A 12937-nucleotide genomic window follows, 5' to 3' on the forward strand; every position below is an offset into this window, starting at 1 on the left:
GTACTTAAATACATTAGTGAGCTAGAGAACTTGCCAAGTACCATGCTAAATTAGATGTGACTTATCACTTTGTAAGAATCCTAACAGAAAAGAAACAACTAGAGATGCAGCCCATGTGGCAAGGGCTTCTAGCCACAATGACCACGTCTGACAGAGGAGTGAGAAAGGAAAAGAGAGCCATATAAAAATAAAAATAAAACAAACAAAAAAACACCAAAAAAACTACTTGTGTGATGAATATATGAACATCTGTATTCTAGAAGTGGATGTTATCCTTTTCACATCCAAATTATCCAAAACTGGAATAAGCCCTTTCAACCCTTTTTTTGAGAAAAGGCATTTAAAATTACTACATCCAGCCATATGGAAAGCAATTTGGAACTGTGTCCCCAAAGTCACTAAATAATGCAAACTATTTGACCTAGTGCTAGCACTACGTTTAATCTCAAAGAGAAGTTAAAGACAAAAAGAAAGACATATGCAGAGTAAAATAAGGAGAAGCAAGAGAAGAATTTATACAATAGCTGCAGTATTATGAAGAAAAATAAACTTTAAAAGACAAGACCAAGACAATGGCAAACTACAATTACAAGGGATAGATGAGAAGCATGCTATTCTCCTCCTGACATAGAGGTGACACTCAAAATGCAAAATGAGACATATGCTTTTAAACAGTCAATATAGAAATTTCATTTCCTTGACTTTAGAAATGAAAATTTCTTTTGTTTATCCTTAAAATAATTTTGTTTTTTTTCCTCAATGAGAAATGGGAGTAAAAGCTAGGAGGTAAAGAAAATTAAATGCTTATTAATTTAAAAAGTTAACCACTTTTAAAAATTTGCTAAAATGACAAGAGCATCAATAACTTGGCTCTTGAAAATTTATTCCCCGAGTATGATAACCAACATTCTACTTGTGATTCTCTATTTTAATAAAGGAAAGGAATACTGAAAGGGGAGGAAAAAGTCGCAGTATCTCTCTGGAACCACATGAATCAACATAACTCCCTTCTTCCTCTTTATTTCAAAAAAAAAAAAAAAAAGGCATGCAAGGATATAGAGATGGCTATATTGGAGTATCTTACTATTGCTTGGGAGTAATTGTCTATCCTCTGGGTCCTTAATTTTCTTCAAAAGTCTGACAGTCTTTCTCTGTTGCATTTGTCATAGCTCTTGCCACATCTGATGTTAAAAGGCAAACCCCTAGATTCTTCTGATAGCTTTAAATAGATCTCACATTGAGCCAACAGAGAATGTCCTAGCCTTGGAAAGAAGTGTAAAAATCCTTTTCATTGATGCACATTGACAATTCTAATAATCATACAATTTTTATATGGTATACACATGTTAATTTAACCATAGGAACTCAATATGAGATCTTTATTACATGACTTAAAGAGCTGATAGACTACTGGACGAAGTGGACCACACTGATATTGACAATCTCACTATATGATGGGAAAAAAATCCTCAAAGAAATGAAAAAAACTACATGTGGCTGAAAGAATGTTCTCTTTGGAGAGGAGGTATAATTGGAAGAGCAATGACGTTTGCAGACAGAGCACCTGCCCTGCCCTTGATGCTTATTACCTGTGTGAAACTCATCTGTAAAATGAATGGGCAGGATTAGATGGACCCCGAGGTCCCTTAGAGTCAGTCAGGTGGTACAGTGGATAAAACACTGAGACTAGAGACAGGAAGATCTAAATTCAAATGTGGCCTCCAACACTTAAAAGATGTATGATCCTGGGCAAGTCACTTAATCTGTTTGCCTTGTTTCTCTCAACTGCCAAATAGGGGGTAAATCAATAGCACTTTCCAAGGTTCCTGTAGGAATTAAAGAAGGTAATATTTATAAAGGTCTTAGCACAGTCCTGACTCTGTGTAAAGTAAATGCTTATTACCCTCCTTCCCCTTCCATTGATACTATTTATCTATCCAAATGAAAAGAGAAGTTAGCAGTATTTGGTAGTGAATTAATTTCATTTTTGTGCCAGAAGTCAATATAGAAAACCATTTCATAGGCTATTTGGTCACCTTGCCTTCCAGTCCTTACAATGAGCATTATTAGATAAGAAGTCCATCACAACAATTTTAGAAGCCTAGGTGAAAATATCTGTTCCAGATGTTTAAGCAGAGAAATTGCAAAAAGAACTTGACAAGACCCTCCAAAACAAATCAACCTGCAGGTTAATATAGGCGGATATAATAGTTAATATGGTTAATGGTTAAAAATGGTTTAAAAAAAAAAAAGAAAAGATGGAAAATGTGATTTTTGCATTAGGAAATTAAAAAAAAAAACTTTTGTTGATTAATGAAAAGGCTTATGACTCTGTATCAGAAGTACTTTTTTCAATAAAGCATAAGAAAATATTGTCCTTGTTGAGCAATGATCATCACAGAAAATAACACTGATTCAGAATCAGCAATATCTGATGCACCAATAGAAAATAATCAGCCAGACTCTATCAAATATAAAGGAATCCATGCTAGAAGTGAGTCATGATGTGTCCAAGTTCACACAGAAAGTTAGAGCTAGAATTTGAATCCAGATCTTCAAAAACCAAATCTAGCATTCTCTAAATTGCAGCCTATTTTTTTTCCTTTGGAGAAGCCCATCCACAATGAGTAGTAGTAAGAAACTAACTGTGATCACAGGATTTTAAATATAAAACTGGAAAGAACCTCAAAAGTCATCAGATCCAACCTCCTCATTTTCAAAATGAGAAAAGTTAACTCTAGAGAGATGGTGAAGTCCAAGGTCTTCTACACTACAGCACTTTATTCTCCTTTGGAGAATACCATACACTGTGGATAGCACCAGGAATGTAAATGGAATCAGAAGTAGAAGAAACTCAAAAGGTTTCTTTAGTTGAGTGGCCTAGATCATGGAATATTCTATTCCTACATTGTGGTGACAAAGAAATTTCCAAGGAAGGTTCCTGTTGGGTGCTGTCAGCAGGAGTTAAGCCACGAGTTAGGAGAAGGGATATTATACAGATGGAGCAACCTACTAATCGACCTCTTTGCCATGTTAATACCAAATTACAAAATGCACAATTGAGAATTTCAATTTAAACAGCAATGGAAACAGATGTCCTTTAAAGAGAAAACAAAACAAAAATCTGAGTCTGGGATCCCTCCCAGCTTTTCCAGTTATGTACCTTCTCAAAAAAGGTCAAAAATGGAGAATATCCCTAATTGCACCATCTTCAATGATGACCTTAAGTTAGGGGTAGAAACTGAGTCTGTGATTCTATCCATGTAGTTTACTCCAGAATGAGGAAAATCCACTTGCCAATACAGGTCGGCACATTCTCAGCAAATTTCAGTCTTAAAGAGTAGTCTTGGACATTAAGAGATTCAATCACTTGCCCAGGGTCATGTTGCTAATCAGTGACTGAGACTTGGACCCAGTTCTTTCTGGCTCTTGGGGTGTATCCACTAAGTTATACTATCTCTCTTTAAGTTAAGAACTTAAATACTGAACACTTGTATATCTCTACCTCAAGAAAATCTCTTCTTTTCAGACTCTGTCAGCAATGTCAATAACTCTAATAATAAAAAATCAAAATAGGAGAAAACCTATCATAATCTACTTTTTAGAAAAAGAAATATTCCTCACTATTTTGCATTACCCATAGAACTACAAATATAGAAATGATATTTGGATCAAGTTTTTTTTTTCTTCTGGGTCAACTAAAATCTTTACCAACCTTCCTCACAAATACTATCCATTAAAAAAATTAACATTTACACAGTGCTTACTATGAGCAAGTCATTGTGCTGTGTTTTACAATTATTATCACATTTGATCCTAGAAAGTAGGTGCAATCATTATCCTCATTTTATAGATGAGGAAACTGAGGCTAGCAGGATTTAAAAGGATTCCACAGCTAATAAAGTATCTGAGGTCACAATGGAACTGAAGTTTTCTTTATTCCAAGCCTGACACTAAATTTACTACACCACCAAGCATTAAATGATGTGACAATGAGAAACCCTAAACATTTTTAAAGTTTAATAGGACTTTCCTTATTTGAATTATAAATAATTAAGCACTTAAGAAAATGAATGAGAAAGACAAATCTATGTGATATTTACAAATAGACATTCTCTCTTTCCCCTTATCCTTTATCTATGATGATGATGAAAAGTGAGCTGATACTTTGTCTAATAAGGATGCATCCCACCCTCATCCCTAGGAAAGAGGGACAAAATACCTTAGTCAGGAACTACCAGTCAGGGTATGCAGTAGTGCTTTATAAAGCATGGAGCAATTTGCACATGATTGGATTTTGCAAATGGGCTGAAATGGGAGCACATACACATTCCTTCACATTGCAGAAATGGCTATTTCAGTTTTAAAGAGTTGCCTAGGACATTGAGAAGCAAAATCGCTTGCTTGGGGTCACATAGCCTGGAAATGACTTAACCTCTCAATATCTCAGGCAACTATTTAAGACTGTAATAGCCACTTCTGCAATTACTCACTAGGCAACCTTAAGAGCTTCTTTGATTAATGATGCTAAACAGAAGCACCATTACCAATGCTTAACAAGTAGAGTTTTTATACACAAATATTTAGATGACAATAGACTGAGATTAATGCAGACATTAAATTCTATATTTGGCAAAAACCTTAGGATTTATATGAATTGATCCAAAAGAATAACACAAACAATGATTTCAACAATGTAAATAACAAAATCACTAAAAGAAAGCTTGTTTTTCAACCATGTCTGACTTCAAGACTCTATTTGGGGTTTTCTTGGCAAAGGTACTAGAGTAATTTGCCATTTTCTTCTCTTCATTTACAAATGAGTAAACTGAGGCAAGCAGAGTGAAATGACTTGCTCAGAGTCAAATAGCTACTGAATGTCTGGGGTTGGTCTTTCTGACTTCAGGTTGAGCACTCTATCCATTATGCCATCCAAACGCCCACTAAAAAGGAAACAATGAGTAAATGAAAAACCTTTTTAATAGCAGAGAGGTGGGGGAACTACTATGTCAGAAGGTTATCCAATAGGATTACCATATGAAATGTGTTTACTCCATTGTTTTTCTTACTCACAAGAAAGGATTTAATCTGGAGGGGAAAGAGAGTTTTTACTTTTCCTCAAGAAATGATCACAACATAAGGATGAAAGATATTAGTAAAACCATTTTTTAAAAGAAAGTAACTTTAAAATGGGCATCTTATTCTAGCTCATGGAAACAAATGGGTCAGCCTTCATTTGTTCAATATGTTTTTTACTTTTCATTTCCTTAACATCAATCAAAAAAGCATTTTTAAAGTACCTATTCTATGTTAAGCATCATGTGAGATCTTGGAGATACAAATAAAAGAGGAGCCAAGTGGCTGGCCAAAGCACTGGCCCTGGGGTCTAGAAGACTCAGATCCTTACTAGTTGTGGGATGTTGGGCAAGTCACTTCATTCTATTTGCCTCATTTTCCTCATTTGTAAATCACTACAGTTTCTCTGTCAAGAAAAACCCAAAATGGAGTCATGAAGTCAGACCTAGGTGAAAAATGACAACAATAAGTACAAATAAAAAGAATGAAAACAAACCCTACCCTAAAGAAGTTTAAATTATAATTGTAACTAAATAGACATATGCAAAAAAATATAGAATAAATGTATAATACATTTGCTCTGTAATTTATTTTAAACTTGTTTCCTATATCTGTCAATCAATCAATTAATAATCATATTATGTATTATATACTAATATCTAATATATTATATGCTAGGCATTGGGGTAACAAAGAAGGGTCCCTGCTCTATAGGTGCTCATAATCTAAGAGGAATATAACATAAAAATAATATATATTCAGGCTATATTAAAGATAATCTTAAGGGAAGACACTAAAGATTAAGGAGGACTGGAAAAGGTGAGAGATCTAAGGACATATAGCTTCAATTTCTTCAGTAAAATATCAGGGCATAATTATTATTTAAAAGAGTATGGGATGGATTTATATTAGGGGTGAGAGGGAAGAAGGGAAGGAAAGTAAAGGAAGAAAGATTTGAAAACGCTGCTGATAGCCATTCTGGAGAGCAATTTGGAACTATGCTCAAAAAGTTATCAAACTGTGCATACCCTTTGATCCAGCAGTATTTCTACTGGGCTTATATCCCAAAGAAATCTTAAAGAAGGGAAAGGGACCTGTATGTGCACGAATGTTTATGGCAGGTCTCTTTGTAGTGGCCAGAAACTGGAAACTGAGTGGATGCCCATCAACTGGAGAATGGCTGAATAAATTGTGGTATATGAATGTTATGGAATATTATTGTTCAGTAAGAAATAACGAGCAGGATGATTTCAGAAAGGCCTGGAGAGACTTACATGAACTGATGCTGAGTGAAAAGAGCAGGACCAGGAGATCATTATCTACTTCAACAACAACACTATATGATGATCAATTCTGATAAACGTGGCCATATCCAGCAATGAGATGAACCAAATCAGTTCCAATAGAGCAGTAATGAATTGAACCAGCTTCACCCAGCAAAAGAACTCTGGGATATGACTAAGAACCATTACATTGAATTCCCAATCCCTATATTTTTGTCTGCCTGCATTTTTGATTTCCTTCACAGGCTAATAGTACACTATTTCAAAGTCTGATTGTTTTGTACAGCAAAATAACTGTTTGGACAAATATACTTATATTGTATTTTATTTATACTTTAACATATTTAACATGTATTGGTCAACCTGCCATCTGGGGAAAGGAATGGGGGAAGGAAGGGAAAAATTGGAACAAAAGGTTTGGCAATTGTCGATGCTATAAAATGACCCATGCATATAACTTGTAAATAAAAAGCTATAATTAAAAAAGAAAGAAAGAAAAAGAAAAAAGAAAAAAAGAAAATGCTGCTGATAGGAGATGAGAGGAAAGGAGGGAAGGAAAAAAGAGGAAGAAAGATTTGAAAATGCTGCTGTTAGGAATGTTTTAGAAAATTAAAAAAAAAGAAAAAGAAAAAAAAAAAAGAAAGAAAAGCCAAAAAACCCCAGTGAAATTACAGTGAATTTGTAGTGAAGTTAGTCAACATTCATTTGTTACTTACTCCCATGTGGGAAGAATCAGTAAGGAGGAAACAAAATAGTGAGTTTTGGGAGGAAAAGACGGAACGGATAACAAAGCAGAATGTCATGGCAAGTTGACAAGAATTAAACGAGGCAGATGGCAACAAACACAAAATGAAGAATAGGTTGAAAGATAGAAGAATTAGAGGGAAATACTCAAGGAGGAGGACAAGATTACAGAAGGACTGGGGGAAAGATAAAACTTTGACTACATCACAGTTGTATCTAGAATCATTCCTAAGCTGGCATGAAAATAGATCATCCATTTCTGTTCGAAGAATTCTGCTCAAGACAAAAGTGAAAGAAGCCTGGAAATTCTCAACATGAAAGACAATTGTTCAAAATAATTACTCTTGGCTTTCTTCTTGAAGATTTTAGAAAAGTTTAATGCTGGAAGAAACCCATTTATAGGGTGTAATAGTAATGATGAAGATGGTAGTGGTAGTGGTAATAATAATAACAGTAATAACAAAAAGTAATAATAACATTTCAAGTGTTTTATGGGGGTAATGATACTATAATAGGGAAAAAAGGAGGAAAAGAAAGAGAAGAACAGTGAATCATTTTTTAAAAATAGGAGAAAAGAGGAAATTCAGAAAGGGACACAGAAAAGTAGGGTAGTATCAGATTTAGCATGTTAAATTTGATACAAAAAAGTTCTACATAAGAAAAAAAAACCCTATAATTACATATATAAAAAGCCCCCTTTTATGTTTTTCTCTGTTTCATAAAATGTTCATGTTTGCTGAATTTTATTGTTTATAATAATTTTTTAAATAACAAAACACTTCACATACATTAATTTTACTAAACATCACAACTATTCCATAAAGAAAATGCTTTTACTACATCCATTGTACATAAAGGATTAAAACTGGACAAGTTAAATGAGTTTTCCTTGCTAACACAGTTCCTTAGTATCTGAGGCAAGACTTGAATCTAAATCTAAAAGTCCAACTTATATTCACTATGCTATGGTGTTTTTAGATATACATAAAGGATAGAGAATGAGCTATGAATCCAGTAATCTAAGAAATAATAATTCAAAAACAATACTTCAAGGTCTTTACAGGCATAGCAATACTAATATGAATTTTTTTTTAATTTTAAAGGAGGAAAAGAAAGAAAAAAAGCAATAAATCATTTTAAAAACAGAATCGAGTATCAGGAAGTTTAAAAAAGGACACAGAAAAAAACATACACATTGCACAAATCATTTTTCCCTATCAATATATACACACAAAACCAAAAACCAAGCAAACATATTATTGGTTTCTCACCTGAAAGGAGTTCATATATTGAAGAGAAGGTGGCAAAGAATCATTAATCCTTGATAATATCAACAGTAGCTCCAAGCAGGTTTGGGAAGGTAGGACAAGAGAATGGACTCCAATATCATTTTCCCATGAACTGGCAAGCCTGGAACATACCAATATTCACATTTTCATAAATACTTTTTGATTAGTGAAACTCACAATCTAATATGCAAGAAGAAAAGAGTCAGAGCTAAATGAGTGTCACAGTTGTGAAAGCAAGGGAAAAACTCAATGGTGATATGAAAAAAAAAATAAATCCATATATATGAGCACAATTGAGGGAGCAGCTGTCCAAAGTATGCCCCCTGTATTGCTAGTAAAAGACAGGACTTAAGCAATTTTTTCCAAGTCATCTGTTCGTTTTCAAAAGTATATGAAGTGTGACTATAAAGTAATAAGAGTGATTCTGTGTGCAGCTGGTGGAAATAGCCTCATTACTTCTAGTTACACTTCACATATGTGACACAGAAAGAAAGAAACCAGACTGAAGTCTAAGCAGGTAATAGCTACCCCAAAATTCATTTATTAGAATCATGTTTATTCTATATTGTCAACTATCATATTTATTAAATATTATCTTCACACCAAATACCTACCTTATGTTTCCCTCTTCACCAATCTCCAAAATTCTAAAATAAAAATACAGGATTTTCTCTTTCTTTTTTTTCTTTTCTTTTCTTTTGCCCCAGAAGAGCTCTCTTAGTGCAAGAGTTCTTAACTTGCTAAGTCTGGTAATTTTTTTAAAAAATTTGATTACTGTATTTCAATATAGTTATTTTCTATTCTAATTCATAGGCAACTAAGAGATCAATGAACAGAGGGTTGACTTGGAGTTAGGAAAAACTGAGTTCAAATTCTGCCTTGGATGTTTACTAATCATGTGACAAGTAATTTAACTTCAATTTTCTGTAGTGTAAAACAGGAATACAAATAATAGCTCCCAAATCCCAGGACTGTTGGGAGGATAAAATGAGAACAATTAGAAAGTACTTTTCAAGCTTTAAGGTATTATATATACATGCTATCATCATTACTATTATTACCAATTATGAGTATTTTTGTATTAATCAGTCATCTAGAAATATTAGTCCAAGATAGAGTCTATAGGATTCACCAGATTACACAAAAGAGGTTAAGAATATCTTTGTGTTTTTCTCTGTGTTTAGGTTGGGGGGGGAGAGGGGAGGAGTGGTTGTTGTCTGTTTTGGGGGAGAGGGGCTTAGGCTTGGGCTTTTTTTAAAAGTTCACACTGCAATAAAAGTATAGCTGGGGGTGGTCCACTGTGTACTTCTTGCCTGGAAAGAATCTGTTTTCTCTTTGAAACTGAAAATATCTTTCCTAAATGATATAATTCTAAACTAGAGGGATGAAATGTCTTGAATGACTTTTCCACAGCAGTTTAAATGGAATAAAAAAATGCAATCCTGTTACCTTTAGATGATTATCACCATTATTTGAAATTGTTATGAGAATTTCTAATCATCATTGATCCCTTTAATACTTACCTAATACCTAAAATCAATTAAACTTAATTTTGGAAGATGGCTGCTGACAGTGATAGCTGAGAAAATTAAGGAAGGGAGAGAGAGAATTATTTAGAGAACTTTACTGAACAAAAATCCTTTCTCCCTATCTAAAGATGAGCACAAAAGAAACAGCTAGAAGGAGGTACCTCCAGCAGCCTTCATTTAACCCAATCCTGGGACCAGGAATAAGGCAACAACATAGCAAATTCAGCTTTCAAAATGAGAACAAAGCAATGACAAAGGCAAAACATGGAGCTATGTTTAGGAAAGGACAAAAGAAGATGACCACTTGGGGCAAGGGTCATGGCATCTTGAGACAAAGAAGCATTTCCCTCTCAGATGGTATACAAAAGTGATTTGCCTCCTGCAATTCTGGGGATTTATAGGGACTAAAGGGAATTCAATTAATTTCTCCTGAAAGTATAGGAGAGGTACATCTCTTTGTGGAAGAGATTGCTTGATTCATTTCTTGTTTCCCCATCCTAACTTAATTTTTTTTTTTTACAGCTGGATTTATATGTTTCCAGAAAATTTGACAATAAAATGACACATCAGATAGGGGGTTGAGCCATGGTTTAAAGTTATTATGTCAAAACAGTTATTTTGAACATCAAAGGAGCAAAGTGGGGTTCTATATATGCAAGCAAATTTTATCCACAACAAACATTTATTAAGCATTTATGGTGTAAAAATCATTGCTAAATCCTGGAGCAGATACAAAAATTCTCTCCTCCCCACATCATAACAAATAACTATAATGCAGAATGAATAAATTCATATAGTTTCTGTATGTGTATGTCTTCCTAGGAAGACTCTCAAGCATTTATACTGCCTACAATTATTTTAACTTGAATTTCTCTTTCTATTTCTTCCTGCTAGGTTTTTTGTTCAAATCACTCTGACTTTCAATAGGCCCCAGTCCAAGTCTCTGTTGCTTATTGTTTGAGTTTTGATGGCTTAGAGTGAGTGCAAATAGCAAATGTTTGCTGACTCAGAGGGTCCCTTCCAGATTGATAGTTTGTGTTAGTAAACTAGGCCACCTTTTGTCTCAATTCTAACCTCCTCAGTCCCTGAATGGGCACAATCTCAGACAAAGTGAGACCTGGGAAAAACCTTAACTTAAAAAGACCCAAGTCACCTACTGCATCCTGGCCCATTGCCAATCATCTTGACTGTGATGATTCTGGAGGAAAAAATGAACCTGATGACTCTGCACAGTTCTGCCTCACTCCAATTTAAGAGCTAGTCAAGACATCGCCCTTGTGACATCTTTAAGAACAAAAGAGAAACAACAATGAAGAATGAGCACAAAAGCATAAAGTGGGCATAATAAAGTAGTAACAGAAGGGGGAAGGAGGGAAGTACACACAAGTATACACTTAAGTTGGAGGTTTCAACATTAAGTATCAACTGTTAAAAAATAGAGGTCTTCAGAGAAGAATATTAGTATTTTACAAATATATGTGAATTATACATACCTAAATTTCCCTACAAAGGGACCACCTATCTATCAATAACTCTACAAATTGATGACTCTCGAGAGGCTAAGGATGTTTTACTTAAGCTAAGAAATGCTTGCTCTACATAAAGGAATCAAAAACAAGAAGTTGAATGAATTTGCTAAAAGCTACTGCATATTTATGTTTAGTCTTGAGCTGTGATATAAAGCTGTCTGTTAAGAGTTTTAAATTGGGGTTTGAGATTTTTTTCCTTTTTTTTTTTTTGTTTCAAATTATTTTACACACATTCTGCTACAATTTAAAAGAATGACTTTGAAAACACATAGTGTTAATGGCAGAAATAGAAGGAGATAGAAAAGAATGGCAATGAAAGGCAAATATTTAACTTCTTGTTCCATCAATAAAGATCCATAGGATTCAAGGTAAAGGAAAGGCCATTTTTTAAATACTTGCTCTTTACATGCATTTTAAAATGCTTCTTTTTCAGTGGGATTTAATAGACATAGCCCTAGTGTTGGAGTCAAAAGACCTAGGTATCAATTGTTGACCAGATACTCATTCACTGTTACTGTGGGTAAGTCACTGCAAGGTTTCCAGGCCTCCGTTTTCTCATGTGTAAAATGATAGGGTTGGAATAGTTAATGACCAAGGTCCCTGTCAGATTGAGCCTTCCTGAGTGCTATTTTCTTATATCTCAAAGCTTTTTCTCACACCTGAAATACTAGTCAATCATCAACTTGTTAGCATAAATTCCAGAAGCTTTTTACACTCCTATAATAAGCTTTCTTTTTTTATTCAATTTCATTTTATTTTCATTTCTAAATTGTCTCACTCCTTGACCCCTCCTACAACCACTGAGAAGGCAAGAAGCACAAAACTCATTATAAATATGAAGTCATACAAAACAAATTTCCACATTAGGCATGCTCTTCTCTATAAAAAATTTTAAAGAGAAAAAATGTTTTAATCCTTTATTTTTCAAATAGATTTTTATTGTTATCTTGTCTTTACAATGCCTAGTTTCCCCATATACCCTTACATTTATCTTTCCCTGAGAACTATCCTTTATATAAGGTGTTTTTTTTTTTTAAGAGAAAAATTCAGTAAGACCAATCAACATATCAAAAAAGTCTAATTTTATATGCAATGTTTCACACTTATGAACCCCAATCCCTGCAAAGAATAGGAGCAAGAGGACAGATGTCTTCTTATATCTCCTATTTGGGATCAAGCTTATTTTTTATAATGTAACAATATTCAGTTCTGATTATTTTGTGGTGGTTGTCTTTCCCATTTACATCATTAGATGTGCATATTATTTTCCTGGCTCTGGTTTGCTTTATTTTGAATCAATTTATTTAAGTCTTTTCATGCTTTCCTGTATTCATCAGGCTTGTTGTTTTTACAGAAAAATAACAGTCCATTACATTCCTTCACAATAGTTTATTTAGCCATTCTCTGATGGATGAACATCACCTTTGTCTTGAGTAGCTTTCTAAAATACTTTCCAAATCTCTTCTCTCTTCAAGCCACCATTCAAG

General features: G+C 34.0%; 1 protein-coding gene across 1 annotated transcript in view; it reads right to left on the reverse strand.

The window, feature by feature from the left end:
• Positions 1–12937, reverse strand: part of UBE3D (ubiquitin protein ligase E3D) — a 211719-nt gene that overhangs the window by 78136 nt on the left and 120646 nt on the right. Inside the window, exon 9 of the mRNA XM_051997325.1 lies at positions 8375–8513. Coding sequence (XP_051853285.1) covers positions 8375–8513 — 139 coding nt within the window. The remainder of the gene's footprint in view (positions 1–8374; positions 8514–12937) is intronic.

This window comes from Antechinus flavipes, chromosome 4 (genome assembly GCF_016432865.1).
Source record: "Antechinus flavipes isolate AdamAnt ecotype Samford, QLD, Australia chromosome 4, AdamAnt_v2, whole genome shotgun sequence".
NCBI classification, from domain to species: domain Eukaryota; kingdom Metazoa; phylum Chordata; class Mammalia; order Dasyuromorphia; family Dasyuridae; genus Antechinus; species Antechinus flavipes.